Here is a 22,795-nt window from a genome sequence, read left to right on the forward strand (position 1 = left end):
GTATTCCTTATCAATCATTGAGCTTCGATCCCATGAAAAGCTGTGCAGATACGCACTACATGTTAAAGGGACAGTCTACACCAGAATTTATATTATTTTAAAAGATAGATAATCCCTTTATTACCCAATACCCAGTTTTGCATAACCAACACGGTTATATTAATATACTTTTTATCCCTGTGATTACCTTGTATCTGAGCATCTTCTGACAGCCCCTGATCACATGACTTTATTTATTATCTATTGACTTGCATTTTAGCCAATTAGTGCTGTGTCGTGCTAACTTTTTAATAATTTCCCGAGCGTGAGCACAATGTTATTTATATGGTTCACGTGAATTAGCACTCCCCTGTTGAGAAAAGCAAATTAAAAAAAAAACATTCAGATAAGAGGAAGCCTTCAAGGGCTTAGAAATTAGCATATGATCCTACCTAGGTTTAGCTTTTCAACTAAGAATACCAAGAGACAAAGCACATTTGATTATGAAAGTAAATTGTTAGGTTGTTTAAAATTACATGTCCTATCTGAATGATGAAAGTTTAATTTTGACTAGACTGCCCCTTTAATTTCAGAATAAAAATAAACAGCTTTAACAACAAACAAAAAAAAAGTATAATGTATATATATATATATATATATATATATATATATATATATAACGTTGTGCTCTTGCATTTGCGCAATAAAAATGTGTTGGTTGGTATGTCTTTTAAATTTAACATTCTCGGGACAAACTCATTGTTGCAGCCAATGGTTTAAATGAACATGATTCATCAGGCAACAGTACATAACATACAGTATAAAAACTTCCACATTTCTCAGAGCAAGGTTCCAAAACAGCACAAAGAAAACCTTAAAAGGACACTGAACCCAAAAATTTTCTTTTGTGATTCAGATAGCGCATGCAATTTTAAGCAACTTTCTAATTTACTCCTATTATCAATGTTTCTTCATTCTCTTGCTATCTTTATATAAAAAAGAAGGCATCTAAGCTTTTTTCTTGGTTCAGCACTCTGGACAGCAGTTTTTGATTGGTGGATGAATTTATCCACCAATCAGCAAGGACAACCTAGGTTGTTCACCAAAAATGGGACGGCATCTAAACTTACATTCTTGCATTTCAAATAAAGATACCAAGAGAATAAGGAACATTTGATAATAGGAGTTAATTACAAAGTTGCTTAAAATTGCATGCTCTATCTGAATCACAAATGAAAAAAAATGGGTTCATTGTCCCTTTAATGAAACACAAACATATCCACCAGACCTTTGGAACAGGCAGTTCAGGGCAAAGACTATATTAAACTCACCACATAGCCTAATGGAACACCAGTACCACAAATGCCCTGAGCATTAAAATACAACCAAAACTGATACGTCTTCTACAACTATTCTAAGACTGTATATTCTATAGCAAAATACATCTCTGGGGAGCTAAAGAAATTCAGCAAAACATGAATTAAAAAGGTTACCTCTCTTTAGGCCCTAGAAAGAAAGAAATGATGGCACAACATGGAAAAAGCTATTCAATTTTCAATATTAAAATAAACCTCTTCAACGTGCAGAAGATGCAATTATAAACTGACTAGAGTTAAAGCCTGCGTACATGGGCCAAAATGTGTAAAGAAAGAAATATACCTCTTAGGAGGCATATCTCTATCCTTATCTCTATCCCTCTATCCATCCATCCCTATATCTCTATCTCTGTCCCTCTTTTTATGTCTCTCTCTCTTCTGTAACGCAGTATCTTTATTTGTGTCTGCGTTTAATTTAATGTGTTCTCTTTTATTTCAGTCTCACCATTTTTTTCAGGCTTTTTTGTTTGTGTTCTATTTTTTTGTCTATGGATTTTTTTTTTCTGCATTATGGTTTATAGCGCAGTGTGTCAATGTGCGTTTTATTTTATAGCCTAGTGTGTCGCCATGCACTGATCCTTAAGACTGCACTTGTTTGTCACATGCTCAGTCAGACACTGATCCTCAAGGCCTTTTAAAGTCTTGCACGCAGTCCGTGGTCACTGACTGATCATTCCTTACGGTCAGGTATATTTGTCTCGCACTGCAGTCTCTACTGCACATGACTGCATCGGACAAACATACCTGGCCTTTTATAATATAGGATTATAATATAGGATAATGGGGATAAAAAAGTTACTAATTGCAAGTCAGTTTATAAGGGGGAACACAGAGTTAAAGTAATGAAGGTTTAAAACGGGACAGAGACACTGAAAAAAGAGAGGTAAATGTTTTGGTGTATTTGTAGTAGTTCCACAAGCTTAATGGTTGCAAGCCTAAACACATTTGCTGTTTCCTGAAAATGTGGTCATAAAATACAATTGTATAATGATTTGTTTTCTGTCGAGGTAGAGAAACCCCAGGGCGCAGGGAGCTCAGACTCCAAATTCTTGGAAAATTATAACGTATCCTTATGTAGGACCACCATATTAAAAAGATCCACTGAGAAACAATGGTTCACATTTTTTTAAGTATTTAGTATTATAACTGGAGCTTACATTCAAACACAGATTAATTTTGTCTATGCTATTTTTTTTAAATGGAGCTTTCTTCACTGTTGATAAAGAAAACCATTCCCAGAAGACTTCTGTCTTATGCCAGCATAACATTTAAATATATTTTTCTATTGGATTGGGTTGGGATGGACTTTGATCTAATTCTCTCCGCTCTGGTAAAATTAGCTAACATGTCTTGTCAGCACTGTGAGGTCCCTCAAAGAATTTTAGAAAGGCAAATTTCATCTGGTAACTGTTTATCTAGATATGCAGAGTTCTGAATGTGAAGGAGAGACCCACATTGCAATATAATGCTCAGAAAAAGTATCCAAAGATTTTATGTGATTTCTCTCCATGCTAGCGAGTTTTTGATAATCATGCCCTGAAGTTTTAATTGGCCACTTTGCTTTCAACTCTGCTATGATTGTACTTTAGTTGATAACTTGTTCTATATTTCAGCATATACTGTCACCTGACAACATGCAAGAATGTGTAACCTGTCTTGGGGTCACACTTGACTCACTTTCACTACCCACATCCAGTCTTTGGCCAATTCCTGCCGCCTCCACCTTAAAAACATCTCCAAAATTTGCCACTTCCTCACACAAGACACAACTTAAAGGGACACTCAGGTTTTATTAAATTTTCATGATTCAGATACAGCATATAATTTTAAACAACTTTCCAATTTACTTCCATTGAAAAAAAATGTGCAGACTTTTATATTTACACTTTTTTTGAGTCACCAGCTCCTACTGAGCATGTGCAAGAACTCAGACTATACGTATATGCATTTGTGATTGGCTGATTGCTATCACATGGTACAGGGGGAGTGGAAATATACATAACTTTAAAATGTGTTAGAAAAGAATCTACTACTCATTTGAAATTCAGAGTAAATGCTGTTGTATTGTCTTGTTATCTTGCATTTGTTGATTATGCAAATCTGCTGTGTTTACTGGTCCTTTAAGACTTCAGTCCACTCTCTCGTCATTTCCTGCATTGACTATTGCATCTCCATAGCTGCCACCTATCTCACTTATAATCCATAATAAATGCCTCTGCTAGGCGGATCTTCCTTGCACATCGCTCCTCATCTGCTGCACCTCTCTGCCAGTCCCTTCACTGGCTTCCTCTAACCTTCAGAATAAAACACAAAATCCTGACTCTAACGCTTAAAGCTTTCAATAACACTGCTCCACCCTATATATCCAACCTAATCTTCAGATAGTCTCCCACCCGTCCCCTTTGGTCTGCTCAAGACCTCCTCTCGTTACCTCCTCACATTCCTATCTACAAGACTTCTCCAGACTGGTCCCTATTTTGTGGAACTCTGCCTCACTCCACAAGACTCTCCCCTAGTTGTCAAACTTTCAAGCACTCCTTAAATGACTCTACTGTTCAGGAACGCATATAATATACACTAACATGTTCTTATCTTAGTTCCTCTCCTCCTTTATTTTTCCCTTTGAACCCCCTTAGTATGGAAGCCTACGAGCCTATCTGCTTTGTAGATCACCTTCATGAGAACTAATTTACAACAGTGAAACTCCTGGCAGGGCCCTCTATCAATTTGTTTCCCATAATTGTTACCTTGCATATTAGATCCATGTTTTTAGCGCTGCGGAATCTGTTGGCGCTTTACAAATAACTGATAATAATAACCTTGTTTGAAAACATCAAAATAAAATGATAATATAAAATAAATAAATTTTGAAAATACCTTTTTTGTAAAGTATAAAAGAAGTTATATTCAATACACAAAGCACCCTACGCAACTATAAGCTTTTATTGTATTCTAAAATAGCTATATATAACATTTTCTAGATAAGATAAAAAAAATGCTAGCAACTTTTAAAATGACTACTAAAAAGGTAATTATCCTCTTACTAAAATTTCTCTTAACGCCTATGTAAGTGCTTAGTTATGTACAAAATTAGGCTGTTACTTAGGGAAAAATACAATGAATAGAAAAAGGAAAGGCCCCAGGGTACAAAGCACAAAGCTGTGCTGTCTGGACAGTGTCTGTATAATGCAGAGGATAGCCATCATTACTATATGCGTTCATCTATTACTGGGTGTGACTCTCCACAGTATGTATTCACTAAATGCTGGTGGCTGTCCACTATACTGTAACTCCATCCATATGTTTCTTAAATGTATCCCCTTAATATTAGCTAGTAATGCCTCCTCCAATTCCAGTATTCTGTAAATAGTATGAAAGTCACCTCTTCTACATGTGTAGCTCTAACATATGAAACTAAATTATTTACAACTCTACAGTGCAAACTGTACTGGTCTATTCACATGACTGGATGTCTGTTAGACTTATGAGACTATGCCCTCTACTGTGCGCCGAACTGGGTGTATATTCATAGTATCAGCAGATTGTTCTTATTACCTCATGTGTAACAGTAATACTGGATGGATAAGACTGTACTATTTTTACTACTACTGTACTATTTCCACATACTACTGTATTTGGCTACATCTGCCCGCTCCTAAACAACTATGTCTCTCTATCGACGCAGCCCTTAGTACTTTAAGCTACTTCCCCCTCTACCGCACAGCCACCATGAAAAGGCTATTTATAAAGTACAACGTGTGCCTCACCGGGTGCCGGGGGTGCTCATGCGATGCGTCCATAACTTGTTCAGTGAACGACACAGCCCAGAGTACCCCGCCCCAATACACTGCTCCACCTCCGTATAGGGCCTTCATACACCGCCCCAGCTCCTCCCTATCCCGCCCTGATACAACACCACTCCCCTAATAAGTTCCTGACACACCGCCCCTCTCTACAACTCCAAAAACTAGAAACTACAGCGCTCCAACCCCATACAGACCAGAATACAGTACCGCCCTATAAACCCTTACAACTACCGCCTTCACACATTGTCCGCCTCCTAAATAAGGAGAAATACACGCCCAATATACCCAGATAGTACAGGGCTCCGCCCACAATACTGTGCACCCAAATACCGCCTATTTCTAATACCGCCCTGATAATTTGTTTCTCGTTCAAAGACCCTTTTTATCCCGACGTGGAAAAAAGTCACCTTGTGTTTGCAGACGGTATTACATACAGTGCTTTTTACCAGTATTGTTCGCGAAGTTTTCAAATATATCCACGGAAACTATTGGCTATTTCATAACTCAAAAAATAGAAGCGTGGAAAACATATAAAAACTTTAAAATGATATTCACGTTTTATTTGTGTAAGTTTCATACATGTTAATATTTTACTAAACTGCTTACAGGAGTTACAGTGATGATACATTTTGCACAAAGTCGTATGATTTATCCTCTCTCATATCACCTCCCAACGATGGTCCAAGAATATGAATAATAGTAATACTAAATACTTCATATCATTGGTGACACTACTGCTGAATATATGGACATATTGTATCCAGGGGCGTAACCAGAAACCTTAGGGCCGCGATGCAAGAATACATGAAGCCCCCCCCCCCCCCCAAAAAAAAAAAAATATCCATTCCATTTTCAGAGAACTTTACACTGTTTCACTTTATCTACTTGCCTATATTTAATATTGAAATTACTCTAAACATCCTAAAATTATATAGTGCCACTGCCACCTTTTTTACATTTTGCGAAGACTTGATAAATTATTTTATTTCAACCATATCAACAAAATGTAAAGAATTAAAGGAACATTAAACACCAAATAAATGCTATATAGAATGATGCAGATGTATGTTTTTAAAGGATTCATTACCTCTTAAAGGGACACTGAACCCAATTTTTTTCTTTTGTGATTCAGATAGAGCATGACATTTTAAGCAACTTTCTAATTTACTCCTATTATCAAATTTTCTTCATACTCTTGGTATCTTTATTTGAAATGCAAGAATGTAAGTTTAGATGCCGACCCATTTTTGGTGAACAACCTGGGTTGTTCTTGCTGATTGGTGGATTAATTCATTCACCAATAAAATGTGCTGTCCTGATAAAACTGAGCCAAAAAGAAGCTTAGATGCCTTCTTTTTCAAATAAAGATAGCAAGTGAACGAAGAAAAATTGATAATAGGAGTAAATTAGAAAGTTGCTTAAAATTGCATGTTCTATCTGAATCACAAAAGAAAAAAATTGGGTTCAGTGTCCCTTTAAGTGTGCAGCCAATGGCTGTGTGGAATGTAACAGAGCTCAGCACTTCCATTTCTAACAGGAACTGAAATGTTCACAATTTCAGACTGGAATAATAGGAAAAGGGGACAAAATATATAATGAAATTATACTGCAGAGTTTATATATATATATATATATATATATATATATATATATATATATATATATATATATAGAGAGAGAGAGAGAGAGAGAGGTCTATGAGTAAGGCTCTGATGAGCTGAAAAGCGTCAGACTGAGATGTCCTTGTCAGCACGTTTTAGCTTGGATTAATCTGGCTTGCATGCCGTTGTTATTAAGTTCATAATAAACATATCTTTTACTGGAACCCCATCTGGATACTTTCTTCGTTTTGCTTCCTATATATAAATATATATATATATATATCTATATCTATATATATATATATATATATATATATAATATATATATATATATATATTTACAGTATATATATATATATATATTTACAGTATATATATATATATATATATATATATACACAGTATCTCACAAAAGTGAGTACACCCCTCACATTTTTGTAAATATTTCATTATATCTTTTCATGTGACAACACTGAAGAAATTACACTTTGCTACAATGTAAAGTAGTGAGTGTACAGCCTGTATAACAGTGTACATTTGCTGTCCCCTCAAAATAACTCAACACACAGCCATTAATGTCTAAACAGTTGGCAACAAAAGTGAGTACACCTCCTAAGTGGAAATGTCCAAATTTGGCCTAAAGTGTCAATATTGGGCATGGAGTTCACCAGAGCTTCACAGGTTGCAACTGGAATCCTCTTCCACTCCTCCATGACAACATCACAGAGCTGGTGGATGTTAGAGACCTTGCACTCCCCCACCTCTCGTTTGAGGATGCCCCACAGATGCTCAATAGGGTTTAGGTCTGGAGACATGCTTGGCCAATCCATCACCTTTACCCTCAGCTTCTTTAGCAAGGCAGTGGTCGTCTTGGAGGTATGTTTGTGGTTGTTATCATGTTGGAATACTGCCCTGTGGCCCAGTCTCCTGCGGAAGGGAATCATGGTCTGCTTCAGTATATCACAGTACATGTTGGCATTCATGGTTCTCTCAATGAACTGAAGCTCCCCAGTGCTGGCAGCACTCATACAGGCCAAGACTATGACACTCCCACCACCATGCTTGACTGTAGGCAAGACACACTTGTCTTTGTACTACTCACCTGGTTGCCGCAACATACGTTTGACACCATCTAAACCAAATAAGTTTATCTTAGGTAATAGGTGGATGATAGAGTGGCGCACAAGGCTAAGTTCCCAGAACAAATATATAAAAGAGATAGATACCAATATCCTTATAGGAAAGTGAATATATATATAAAAACTGCTAGTTAAGCACTAGATAAACGTTAAATCAATAAGATTATTTATTAATCAAATCACAAACTTGAATAAATAAAATAAGTTAAACAGATATACATAAGATAAATAATTATACTAAATGAATCAATTCTGGCAGTTGGAAAAGATACAATTAATTGACTTTAATATATTCTGATAAGATGTGGCCACATTGTCTAAAATCTGCTAATTAAATACTAAAACCAAACAATTAATCAAACATTTGATCATAGATACAAAATGAAGAGACTAATGGGATGCGTGTTTTGAGGAGGCTAATACTCTAATACAAAACCGCTAAATACAAAAAGAGAACTCTCACAGATGTAATTAGTGTATATATAATTATACGTCTGCTGACACTGGAACATTGAATAATGGCAATCCGATATAATGGCTTATGAGGTTCAAATTTCCCTTTTGTGCACAAAAGGAAAATGACAAGTGTAAAAGTCACCAAGAGCAAATGTAATATTAGATAGCTCATATGTTATAGAATCTCAAAGTTGTGAGTCTCTCCAAGTACTTGTAGGATAATTGGGTAAGGTGCTGACCGGTCAGATCAATGTTAGCTCCAAAAGTGGTAAAGTGTAGTTGAAAGTATATTCCACGTACCTGACAGACTTGCGGCTAAGAGTGGCTCCGATATTGCTTCCAAGCTCACAACAGAGTGAGCGGCGATGAGCACTACACGCTGAGCTTGTTTCCTGCTCCCAAGCGTGACTCCAGCGTCTTCACTGTCTGTGTGCGTGCTTTGTCACCTGACAGTTAGCATCCAATGGGGTTTCTCCAAAAGCGGTCCGGATTCAAATGTCACTTTCAAGTGTACAAAGTGAAAGATATCCAATGTGGTGTCCAAAAAGTTAGTAAGTCTCTTCTACGCGTTTCGGCACGTTGTGCCTTTATCAAGATGACTTACAGGGTGCCTGATACCTATTTTTATAGGGTTAATCTGGGAGCCATTTTTGTTTTAACTGTTTGATGGCTATGTCAATAAACTTTATTCAATTGACATTGTTCGTTATTTACCTAAATATCTATAATCATGACAGTCTCCTATTTTTTAAAAGCACAATGCTTATACAAATAAATATAATAACTGCAATATTAAATTAAAATATAGATTAGTTATAATTATAAAATAGTTCATAGTTGATGTATGAATATAATATTAAAATGATTGGTATCATTTGATGGATCTGATAATAAATATATAAATGAATAACTAACTAACGTATTATCTTTCATAAAACCTTACAAAAGTCCAATCTACTATAAAATGATAAAAAGCTGGATAAAACTACTATATAAAATTGGCCATAAGACAGTACAGAAGATTAAAAATATATATAAGCAAATATTCAATTAAAAGGATTTAGATCAAGTTCGGCGTTCAATCCACCAGGGGTCAGGGTGGCAAAATTAAAAATAAGCTTAGCTTCTGTCATTAAAAGTTGTTTTAATATATTTCCTCCTCTATGTGGTTTTACTTTTTTGACACCCCAATACAATTGGCCATCGGTCTTCTGGCCATGACACTCTTTAAAATGTTTAGAAAGTAAGTGGTCCTCATATCCCCACTCTATATTAAGGAGGTGCTGTCTTATTCTATCCCTTACAGGTCTGCTTGTTTGTCCAAAATATTGTTTTTTGCACGGACACTGTATCATATAAACCACATTTTTATCACAGCATCTAATAGTGTCTCTAATTTTAATGATAAAATAAGTTTATCTTGGTCTCATCGGACCACAGGACATGGTTCCAGTAATCCATGTCCTTAGTCTGTTTGTCTTTAGCAAACTGTTTCCAGGCTTTCTTGTGCATCATCTTTAGAAGAGGTTTTCTTCTGGGACGACAGCCATGCAGACAAATTTAATGCATTGTGCAGCATATGGTCTGAGCACTGACAGGCTGATCCCCCACCCCTTCAACCTCTGCAGCAATGCTGGCAGCACTCATACGTCTATTTCCCAAAGACAACCTCTGGATATGACGCTGAGCACGTGCACTTAACTTCTTTAGTCGATCATGGCGTGACCTGTTCTGAGTAGAACCTGTCCTGTGAAACCACTGTATGGTCTTGCCCATCGCGCTGAAGCTCAGTTTCAGGGTCTTGGCAATCTTCTTTTAGCCTAGGCCATCTTTATATAGAGCAACAAATCTAGAATGTAGAATGTAGAATGAATGAATGAATAGTCCTGTGGACATTCGTTTTGGACAATGGAATGTTGATAAGAATGAAAATCCATTCAAATTCGGTAATCGAATGTTACTTTTGTTTTCAAATGTTTATAATGAAATTGAATATCCACATTCAATATTTCGAATGTAACATTCAATTTAACAAATACTATTCAGAGGTTCAATAGTTCATGTGGTAGGGAATTTAGAAAAATTGATACATGATAGATACAAATATATCAATTCTAATGTTTCTATTTCAAATATTGCATAATTTGAAAATTACATTTAAAGAGAGCATTAGAAATACTATTACAAATATATAGATTCGAATTTTCAAATTCAAATATTGCAAAATTCTAATCAAATTATTAGAAAAATTTGGATAGAATATTACATTTAAAGAAAGCATTCTAAATACTATTACCTAAAACGAATGTTAGAATGTTATGCAAACATTCGAAATTCGAAATAAACAAACGAATGTGTTAAAATTAATTTAAATTTTGGAATGTTGCAAAACATTTGCCCATCCCTAGCTACAACTCAGCAGTAGAACAACAGTCTTTTTTTAATGGATAAGCTAAGGGACAATATACACTAGTTTTTTCTTTGCATACATGTTTTGTAGATGATCCATTTATATAGCCGATCTGGTAGTATTTATTATAAAAATGTATAGTTTTGCTTATTTTAAAATAACATTGCTCTGATTTTCAGACTCCTAACCAAGCCACAAAGTTTTAGGAAAATACTGACGTACACCTACTCCAGCTTGCTCATGTTTGTGTAAAGGGTCTTTTCATATGCAAAGGAAGGGGGGGTCTGCTTTTTTTTTGCTATAGAACCACTTGCAGTGGGTATTCCAGCTTAACCTCATCAACAGTGCTAAACTGGGAGCTTTTAAGTAAGTGTTTAAACGATTTTATACTGGATTTTTAGATTAGTATCTGTGCATATTATTCTTTATAGTAGTGTCTGTTACATGCAGTTATATGATCATTGCTGTATACTGTCCCTTTAAGCTTACATACTTGTTGGCTGACACAGAAATCTATAAACTGTCAATTAAATTGCTAGATATTGTTATTGAATAGTGTAAATTTGAACTTCAAAAACCTTTCCCATAAGTTCCACTGTAAAAACTATAGGCCAATATCTCTTATAAACTTAGATCTTAAGCTACTCACTAAAATAATGGCCACTAGACTAAACACACATATATCTAAACTCATTTCTAATGACCAGGTGGGGTTTATTACTGGGAGAGAAGCTCCTGATAATGTGCGTAGGATTATTGATTTGATCGACTTTGCATCTAAGGAAAAAGTGCCTTCTCTGTTCCTATCTCTGGACGCAGAGAAGGCATTTGATCAAATTCATTGGGATTATATGTTTGAAACTTTATCGCAGTTTGGGATCTCGGGTTCCTTTATAAAAGCAATACAAGCCATTTACAGTACTCCATCAGCTTATCTTAGAGTGGCAGGATACCAATCCAAAAGAATACTCATCCACAATGGCACCCGACAGGGGTGCCCATTGTCGCCCCTGTTATTTGCTATATGCATTGAGCCCCTAGCCGCTAGCATTAGGAACCAAAGGGACATTACTGGTATAAAAGTGGGTAAAACAGAACACAAACTCTCATTATTCGCTGATGACATCATACTCACGATTAGCAAACCATTATTGTCTTTACCAGTCTTATATGAGCTTCTGTCAAAGTTTAGCACCCTATCGGGTTATAAAATCAATAATGATAAGTGTGAGGCAATCGAGGTACATCTCCCCAGCCATACCAAAAAGTTGTTAGAAATTAACTTTAATTTTAAGTGGGCCGCCCAAGCGATCAAGTACCTTGGTGTACTAATACCATACAATTTGAAAGAGCTATATAAACTTAATTATCCCCCGCTATATAAATATCTACATAATGAAATGAAAACCTGGAGCACGTATAAAATTTCATTCTATGGAAAAATGGTTGTTAGTAAGATGGTGATACTCCCAAAATTACTATACTTATTTAGATCGCTGCCTATTGATATTCCTCCCAGAGATCTTAAAAAGGTCCAAAGAGACATTTTCGAATTTATTTGGGCTAATAAAAAAGCGAGAATAAATAGAAGCACCCTTACGAAACCCAAATCGGAGGGCGGACTGGGAGTGCCTGATCTCTTAGTATATTTTAATGCAGCTAGATTAGCTCAGATGGCGCTTCTGCATAACTCTGTTAGCTAATTAGCATGGGTTCATCTAGAGAGAGATATGTTGGAACTTAACCCAATATATCAGATCTTTTGGACACTTAAAAAGGACAGACCAGGTCTCTGGACGAAATACATCTCATTGGCACACACTTTGGGTACCTGAGATAATCTACAAAAAAGATACAAGCTAATTCCAGAAGGGTCACTTCTGGACATTCTCGGGCAGTCGTAGCAACCAAGCTAATGTGATATGGGCCAATAAAAGTTTATACAGAATAGCTGACACACTGCGAAACTCTGAGACCATCACGTTCCAACAATATAACAATATCTTACCCTCCACACCACACTCCTGGTTTCATTACCTCCAACTAAAAACTAGGATAGATGAAGTCCGCAAGTTGAGAACCTCAAACAGCCCTACGCTATTTGAGAAAGTTTATAGCTCTACCTCTAGAAGTAGGGGTACAATTTCTAGCCTATATAAACTTTTATTCACAAAACAAAAGTCGGAGAAGCTATACTTTATTAAAAAATGGGAAAACGAGATTAACCTTACTAGAGACACGGGAGAATGGGCCACCATGATCCAAAAGGGCCTGGATTGCTCTATTAGTGCAAACTTAAAAGAAAATTACATTAAAACAACATATAGGTGGTATAATTATCCAAGTAGATTTAAATATCATCAATCAGATACCAACATAGTTGGTCCAGTACAATGTTACCGAGGATGCCAAGCAGAGGGTACCTACGTTCATATGTGGTGGGAATGCCACGAAAGTAAGAGAATATGGGAGTCCACCTCCAAGCTACTTAGTAAGATTTTTGATAGACGAATTACATTAACTATTGAGCAAGCTCTTTTACATTTCCCTATTGAAGGCCTCAACAGACATTCATTAAAATGAGTGGGTATAATATGCACCGCTGTTAGAACAGTGATAGCGAAATTCTGGAAAACTACAGTGCCCCACTATGATATTATAATAAACAAAATTAGGTATTACCACCAAATGGAGACCATAGCATCTTCGTTGTTAGACAAAAGACAGGAATTTCTTAAAATATGGGAGGAATGGATAGTCTGGGAAGACTCTATGAGAATGCAAGCGAGAAGGGCGCTAGGAGATAGGGTATGTCAGGAAGGCGGACATGTTAGATAGATACTCCCACGAGTGCTTCATCCACACTTCTCTTTATTTCTTCTCCTTTCCCCCTTCCTCTCTGCTTCAAAAAAGAAAAAAAATTCTTCTTATTCTTTCTCTTCTATTACTATTTTAAGAGTTATAGGTGATATAAAAGAAGTCTTCCTTTAATTCGACTTATATGGTAACTGTATGCTTAATTTGTATAGTCTCTAACCGTAGAAGGAACAATCCATAACATTGCTGGATGTAAGTTGTAACATGGACTAATATTATCTTCTGCACGGCACTATAATGCAAATGTTGTTACTATTCATGTATTGATTTGGAAGATTTCAATAAAAAAATATTTTTCATTAAAACCTTTCCCATCTGAATAGTGTAAAACCACAGCAAAGTCAGTAATTTCTTGATTTGTCCAAATCCAAATGGACATGTTTAGTTATCACATCAGTTCCAAGCTCATCATTACAATTTTCAAAATTCTTAAGGATAGCAGCAACCATATATGCTGATAAAGTTACAGCTATCAGTCCACTTAAATTGTTGGGAGTCTGACTTTTTACTATTGTCATATTAGTTAAAGATAGAGAAACAGACTGAAAGTAGATTTATAAAAGTAATACACATTTATTGAAGAATATATGCATACAAGCTCTGGAAGGCAGGGAAAGCAAATGACAATAAAGTAGCCAGTAATGGAAAGCTTAGGAAAGCTTAGGCATTCATAACAAAATACATACAAATGAGGCTAGCACCTAGTGCCCATTGAAACACAAGGGTCATATATACAAACTTTCAGAATATGTGGATGTGGTATTGAAACCGGTGGATCCTAATTTGGAATCTTATGTGAGACACACTCCACATATCCTGGAACTTTTGACAGACCAGAGATGGGAGGACGACTATAAATGGGTCACGCTAGACATGACCACTCTGTAAACATCAATTCCCCCACGGCATGGTTATTGCAGCAATAGAATACATGTTTCAGAAATTTGAACATATAGAGTATAAACAATGAGAATTCGTCAAGAAAGCGATACTGTTTATTTTGGAAAATAATTATTTCCTCTTTGAGAATCAATACTATTTACAGAAAACATAAACAGCTATGGGGACCAAATTTGACCCTACTTTTGCCAACCTATATATGGGTTGGTAAGAGGATTGCTTTATATATAACAATAACCATTACAAAAGGAACATTGTTAAATAGTATAGATTTATTGATGATGTGGTTATGATTTGGAAAGGAGATACCCATGAGATTGATACCTTTGTAGAGTATGTAAATCGAAATACATGTAATCTAAAATTTACACACTGTAAGGATCCAGATAGTGTGACTTTTTTGGATTTGGTACCGACTCATGAAAAGGAACAAATAATTACGAAATTGTACGGGAAGGATACAGACACTAATGGGTTACTGCATGCGAAGAGTGAACATTATGGGAAATTGAAAAATAATGTGCCTTTTGAACAATTTCTAAGAATTAGGCGGAATTGTTCTAGAATGGAAGACTACGAGGAAGCAGCAGATACTCTGAGAAAAGGGTTCTTATGTAAAGAGTATCCTAAACAAGTGATAGATGATGTGAATATAAAAGCAAGAAATGTAGATAGAAATAAATTGATGAAAGTGAATTGTAAGTGGAGAAAGAAGAAGGGAGGTATGGGTTTAATAACTACCTATAAAAGAGAGGCTGGGAACATCAAAAAAGCTTTGAATAAAGCCTGGCCTATCTTGTCGAGAGACCCCCTTCTAGAAGGTATCAAAGAAAAACAACCTACAGTTACTTTCAGGAAAAATAGAACCATTAAAAACATAGTAGGTCCCACTGTTTTAGGTGGGGACAGAAAAAAGATAGGTGGAATGAACACCCTAGTGGAAGGTTTCTTCGGTGTGGGAGGAACAATTGTCTCTGTTGTAAACATAGGGATAGGGATAATAGACAGGTGAAAGCTCTATTTGATGGTGGTATTTTCTCTATCAAAGGATATATCAACTGCAGATCCCAATTTGTAGTATACCAGCTGGAGTGCAAATGATCCCTGAAATATATTGGGAGATCGAAGAGGAGCTTCAAAACTAGAGTAGGGTAGCATATATACGCAACATCAAAGAAGGGTGTATAAAACATAGTGTGTTAGCCCACTTTGCTATTGCCCATGGAAAAAATCCAAAGGGATTAAAAGTAAAGGCCTTTGAACTGGTAGAAAGAGACATAAGGGGAGGGAATCGTTTGCTGGCCCTTCGCAACAGGGAAACCTATTGTATACACCGACTGGGCACTTTTAAATGTATGATTCACAACAATGTGAGTGGCTGGTGGGGTGGACCCTGTCTGATTTGTTATGCAGCACTACCGTTGTCTGACTTGTTATGCAGCACTATCGTTGTTTGATTTGCTACACAGCACAACCACTGTCTGATTTGTTATTCAGCACTACCGTTTGATTTGCTATGCAGCACTACCACTGTCTGATTTGCTATGCAGCACTATCACTGCCTGATTTGCTATGCTACATTACCACTGTCTGATTTGCTAAGCTGCACTACCACTGTTTGATTTGCTATGCTGCGTGACCACTGTTTGATTTGGATTTAGCCACAAATCAGCAAGCGCTATCCAGGTGCTGAACCAAAAATGTACCAGCTCCTAAGCTTACATTCCTGCTTTTTAAATACAGATACGAAGAAAACAAAGATAAATTGATTATAGGAGTTAATTAGAAAGCTGCTTAAAATGTCATGCTCTATCTGAATCATGATAGAAAAAAATTGGGTTTCACATCCCTTTAACTAGCAATGGGATGGTATGTAATAGGGGGGTGGGGCTTTAAAATGTGTTCTCGCCAGTGTGGCCAAAAATCCTAGCACTGGCCCTGGGTGAGAGACACAGTGAGAGAGATAGAGAGGCCATGTAACTTCATCACAAATATACAAATTTACACTACAATGACATTCACATCTGCAAAAAGTTCTAAGGAACACAGGAACATTAAGCTTAGAGGGATAATTTCATGTCAATATTTCTCAATGATTGCCAAGCACAGCACATCTTAGCCTCAAAGATTAACAAATAAAGGATTACTTACATTGTCTATGTTTTTCTGGGACTTGCATGCAGAATGTGACAACAGATCACAAGAGGCCAAGATGCAAAACACTTCACATATAAAACTTTAAATCATGCTAGTTGACCAGGTATATGTTTAAGTTTGAGCATGTCTCATTAAAAAATATTAGTTGTATCATGTGTCTTTAAACAATAAAAGTAGTGTATATGTCAGACTTTAAAACATAAATGTTTTTTCTCTTTACGGTCTTTTACAGATAGCCATTAGATGTAGCCAGACAGATATTTGGCAAATTCATAATCCTGATCAGAGGATATACACTTGCTAGTCTAAAGCATTTAACATATGTTTTCCTGGTCAGTGAAAATGTATTAAGCTTTGAGTTAGTATCTGATATTAATGATATTTATCTATCTATCTATCTATCTATCTATCTATCTATCTATCTATCTATCTATCTATCTATCTATCAGATCATGCTAGTATCTCTCTTAAAATCCAGTATAAAAAAGGGAATAACAACTTTTATTTCCTATATACTTGTTATGGATTATGAAATTTCAAAGGTGGATGAAAGGAAGATGGAATGAGTTTGTCTATTATGATAGGTCATATTTGGAGAAAGTAGAAATCTTCTGGGAGACAGTGAAAGCGTTTTATAGGGGAGACGTTAGAGGGACAGTCTACAATAGAATTTTTATTGTTTTAAAAGATAGTTAATCCCTTTATTACCCATTCCCCAGTTTTGCATAACCAACATAGTTATATTAATATACTTTTTACCTCTATGATTACCTTGTATCTAAGCATCATCTGACAGCCCCCTGATCACATGACTTTTTATTTATTATCTATTAACATGCATTTTAGCCAATTAGTGCTGTGTTGTGCTGATCCTTAAATAACTCCATGGGCGTGAACACAATGTTATCTATATGGCCAACATGAACTAGTAGTCTCCTGTTGTGAAAAGCTAACAAAAAAGCATGTGATAAGAGGCTGTCTTTAGTGGCTTAGAAACAGGCAGAAATGTTGAGGTTTAAATGTTATAAAGTATACTAATATAAAAATGCTGGTTGTGCAAAGCTGGGGAATGGGTAGTAAAGGCATTCTCTATCAGCAAGATTACAAGTTATGCGCAAAACCGGGTGCGTAAATAACGCCAAAAAATGAGCGGTATCGCATTCTCCATAGCGCTGCCATTACAAGTTACTCAAAAACCTTCCTTTGTTGTGCGATATGGTGCGATAAGCTCCATACTGCACAAAACCCAAGGCCTGGCTTGATGTACTTGTGCACGTTTTCCCCCATAAACATCAAGGGAGAGAAAGTGTTAGAAAAAAACTAACACCTGCGATCGCGGAATGGTGATCGCCATAACACAATCCCCATTGATGTCTATGGAGAAAAGAAAGTTATATATAAATCTAACACCCTAACATAAACCCCTAGTCTAAATACCCCTAATCTGCCGCCCCCGACATCGCTGACACTAATTAAAGTTATGAACCCCTAAACCGCCGGCCCTCTGATATCGCCGACAATAAATAAACATATTAACCCCTAAACCGCCAACCCCCCACATCGCCAAAACTAAAATAAAGTATTAACCCATAAACCACCGGCCCCCTACATTGCTACTACTAAAATAAATCTATTAACCCCTAAACCGCTGGGCCCCCACATCGATAATACTAAACTAAAGTTTTAACCCCAAATCGCTGCCCCCCCGCATTGCAAAACACTAAATTAAACTATTAATCCCTAAACCTAAACCCCCTCCCCCACTTTATATTAAAAGTACATTATAACTGCCTTAAATAAATAAAAACTTATGGGGGGCTGGAGGTTTAGGGGTTAATAGATTTATTATAGTATCAGCGATGTGGGGGGCCGGTGGTTTAGGGGTTAATAGGTTTATTTATAGTAGAAGCGATGTGGAGGCCGGCGGTTTAGGAGTTAATAGGTTTATTTAGTGTTGGCTATGTGGGTAGGTGGCGGTTTAGGGGTTAATAGGTTTATTATAGTATTTGCAATGCAGGGGGATGGCGGTTTAGGGGTTTATAGTGTAGTTTATGGGTGTTAGTGTACTTTGTAACATTTTTGTTATGAGTTATGTGAAACATTTTTGTTTCCCAAAATCCATAACTACTAGTCCCAGATAGCGGAATGGATCGCGGTGGTATAAGCTATAACGCTAGCATTATAGCCTGATCGCACAACCTGTAGTACAGGCGCAATGAAAATCCCGCACTCAAAAGCCATTTTTGAGTGCAGAATGGAGAGTTGCGTAAAGGCTAAAATGCTAGCAGTATAGCCTTACCGCCACAACTTGTAATACGCGAGACCTGCAGATTTTGCTCGCAATGGACAATTTTTCAGTGGTATAGCCGTACCGCATCACTTGTAATCTTGCTGTATATTTTCAAACAATAACAGTAATAAGTGTTGGCTGCCTTTTTAGTTAAATGTAAAAAGACCATAATCCCCCCCGAGAAATACAGTTATCTAATGCACTAAAAAATAGTTTATAGAAAGAATATTGAAAATCCCCCCAAAAAATGATAGGATAAATATCAAGAAGCTAAATCTGAAAGGGAAACATTTTTATATCAAAAAGTGTGCCAAAATGAAACAAAAAAGAGAGCCTCCTTTCTTAATTTTAATGGTAAAACTATGAGATGGTTGTCATCATTAGTTAAATCACGTAAGAAAAAGAAATATATTGAGGCCATTAAAGATAGTAAGAAGAGATATGTAGAAATTGGAGAGATTAAAGAAATCTTTTATAAATACTTCCATATTAATAACACTTTTAGAGAGAAAATTCAAGTCCCTAAAGTATCTAGGGAGGACTTAAAAAGACAGTCAACACTAAGGGGACGATTTCCGTATGGAGACCGCTGCTCCATAACTTGTCCACCTGCTCTGAGGCTGAGGACAGAAATCAACCCGCTCAAATACAATTGGTTGATTAACACCCCCTGCTAGCGGCCGATTGGCCGTGAATCTGCAGGGGGCAGCATTACACAAGCAGTTTACAAGAGCTGCTTGTGCAAAGATTAATTGCCGACATTGTATGCATATCAATGTATCATGTCCGCTCGCACTATGTTAAATATACCCCTAAAATTGCTATTTTTTAGGAAGATAGATAACGCTTTTACTACCCATTCCCCAGCTTTGCACAACCAACATTGTTATATTAATATACTTTATAACATTTAAACCTCTAAAGTTCTGCCTGTTTCTAAGCCACTATAGACAGCCTCTTAATCACATGCTTTTTTATTTGCTTTTTAAAACAGGAGACTGCTAGTTCATGCAGCACTACCGTTTGATTTGCTATGCAGCACTACCACTGTCTGATTTGCTATGCAGCACTATCACTGCCTGATTTGCTATGCTACATTACCACTGTCTGATTTGCTAAGCTGCACTACCACTGTTTGATTTGCTATGCTGCGTGAGGTAAAAAACATGTGAGGGGAGCTGTGAGTATTTCAATACATAAATAATATGTGTTACCGTGACTTTTAAATGAGCTTCTCGTATTGGTTTCAAAATTCAATCATAATATATATTGCGCTGCGATAAGGTAAACAAATAGGTGAAAATTGGGTGAAAAATAGTGAAAATATGACTACAAGAGGTTAAAAAACAAAATATTTAATTGTTGCCATACAAAACAATATTGGACTAGATAATATATTCTGATAGGATAATAAGTGGTAAAGAGTTCTATTACCTTGCGTATATTATATATTAAAATTCCTTAATCACAAGTTAAAATTGACAATAAATTCACAATAAATTCATGCTATAGTGTTCAAAGCATATGATAAAAACAGATTAAGTTAAAATAATTAACGTAGGAGGTGGAAATAAATGTTCATCTGATGAATTGCAAGTATCTTTTGATGTGACTTTAAATGTGACTTTTAGTTGGAAATGAAATTACTCACAGTTTGCTTGAAATAATTTTTCCAGGTGTCTGATTGGTTGAAACAGACAAGCCTTTATGTGAATAAAAAAAAAAAAAGAAAATTTTTTTTTTCGCTGTAGTTAAAACTTGTAGATCGAAATTGTAGATGAAGATAACAACTACTGGATGGTAAAGATGCTGAAACTGTTTACCTAAACTGGGTTTGCAGGAGTTTCAGTTGTTGATAAAACTTGGTTCTATATGTGGAAGAAAAAACAGAAGCGCCACATGGCCCAATATTGTTTGGTCCAATTTTGTAGATTTTAAGATGAGATACAAACTCACATTTAGAAGAGCACCTCAATTAGTGCTATAGGGGCAGTCTGGGATCTATTCGGTCACCCAGAAGACCAACTTCATGCACTGGATCTGATGTAATGTATAAAGCACCTCTTTTGATGCTATGGGAGCATGAAGGGATCAATTTGGTCACCCAACAGACTTATGGCAAGGCATCCAGGAAAGAAGTACTGGTTCACAGGATCCCAAGATGGTCAGAGTGATGAATATCCTCAGACAAAAAGGCAATAAAAATCCCAAAAAAAGGGAGCAGCAAGTGTTCAAATACTAAAACTGACTTTATTTAAAATAAATATAATAACAGGCAACGCGTTTCTCAGCCAATGGCTGTTTCATCAGGCTTCATAAAATTGTTTACTGAACACTTGCTAGATATACTTTAAAATCAATTAAGATGATAATAAACAGGTGGTGATGGGAGGGGTCAACTTAATCGTTCATACCCTCATAACCAATCAGGTAGTGCAGGATATAACTTAACTTCATAGACAATCAGAAAATACAAAATGTCATCAAATTACACAATATACAAAAAAACACATATATAAAAATTCATCCACAACTTACTAGTTAATGTTATTCGTATTAGATTTCATAATGGTCTATACATCATATCATTATCATATAAACAAAAATTATAAAATCATAATTGCATACCTTGTTATAGGCCAATTGGTACTAAGTCTTTAGATGGCATACATGAGAGAATAACAAAGACTATAATAAATCCCAATGTTTATGAGGAGATGAATGTATGTAATAAAGTGTTGCAAACTGATTGCTAAATGTTGCTAAAACTAAGCATTTGTCGAGGACGGCGTCCCAAGATGCCTAATGCGCATGACTGGACACGATGTGTCAATGCTACAGGTTGCTTAGCAACTAGTTAGGTAACAGTAACCAATAGGTGGATAGGCAGATAGAGATAGGATAATCGGATATTTTAACACAATATCCGTGGTATATCTTTATGGGAATGAATATCAAGCAAATCGTGCACTACAGTGGTGACAGATTAAGCAGAACTTGTTCAATGAGGGCGCATTTCCAATTAGGTAGTAAATAACAAATACGCTCGATGTTAGGCACTTGTAAATAACAACTACGCTCGATGTTAGGCACTTGTGTCCCAAGAACCGCTATAGCTATGTGTGCTCGTAAAGTGTCTATAGCAAAATAAGATAACGGTAAACGTCACTAGAGCACATGACTCCCTACGACCTATCAGAAGTGAGAGTCATCTAGTGATAATTGGATAAGCTACACGTCAATAGTACGATAGCTGTTTGATGATAGGGTAAGGAATCGTATGTGAAATCCATTGATGAATGTATAATATACAAGAATTTGATAACTTCGGTTTTTTAAAAAATGGAATATTATGTCATACCTATGCCCAACAAGATAAACTAATGTGATGAAAATAATAATAATAATAATAAAACTAGAAAAACTAAAAAGGCTGCCACCGTAACCACAGCAACACCAAAGCTGGTAACCAGAGTCAGCTTACCCATCGTGTCATGGTATTTCCCAATGAGGGTTCAAAGTTAGTCAAAATTAGCCCAATGTATCCAAAGAGTATTAGTAGATGTAATCAGTTAATATTTGTTCCATATAATGAAGTATTACATCATCATAATTCGCACACCTAGCAGGACAGATGGAAAATGGCTAGTCAAGTCAGCCATATGTTTGATATTTAATCAATGTGTTCTAGATAGTAGGACAGAATTGATATGCTTAATAATTGACTAATTATATTAAACCACAATAAGCTATCAAATATAATCAAATGAACCTACAAAGGACTAAAACAGCACAATTCATTAT

The 22,795-nt window shown here is 36.1% G+C and overlaps 1 protein-coding gene across 1 annotated transcript in view; it reads right to left on the reverse strand.

Moving 5' to 3' along the window:
• LOC128654025 (septin-10) overlaps positions 1 to 5,209 on the reverse strand; it is a 217,902-nt gene extending 212,693 nt beyond the window's left edge. Inside the window, exon 1 of the mRNA XM_053707669.1 lies at positions 5,123 to 5,209. Within this exon, the coding sequence (XP_053563644.1) occupies positions 5,123 to 5,155 (33 nt within the window). The 5' untranslated portion in view covers positions 5,156 to 5,209. The remainder of the gene's footprint in view (positions 1 to 5,122) is intronic.
• Between the last annotated feature and the right edge of the window lie 17,586 nt (positions 5,210 to 22,795).

The sequence above is a fragment of the Bombina bombina genome, chromosome 3 (genome assembly GCF_027579735.1).
Source record: "Bombina bombina isolate aBomBom1 chromosome 3, aBomBom1.pri, whole genome shotgun sequence".
Taxonomy (NCBI): Eukaryota; Metazoa; Chordata; class Amphibia; order Anura; family Bombinatoridae; genus Bombina; species Bombina bombina.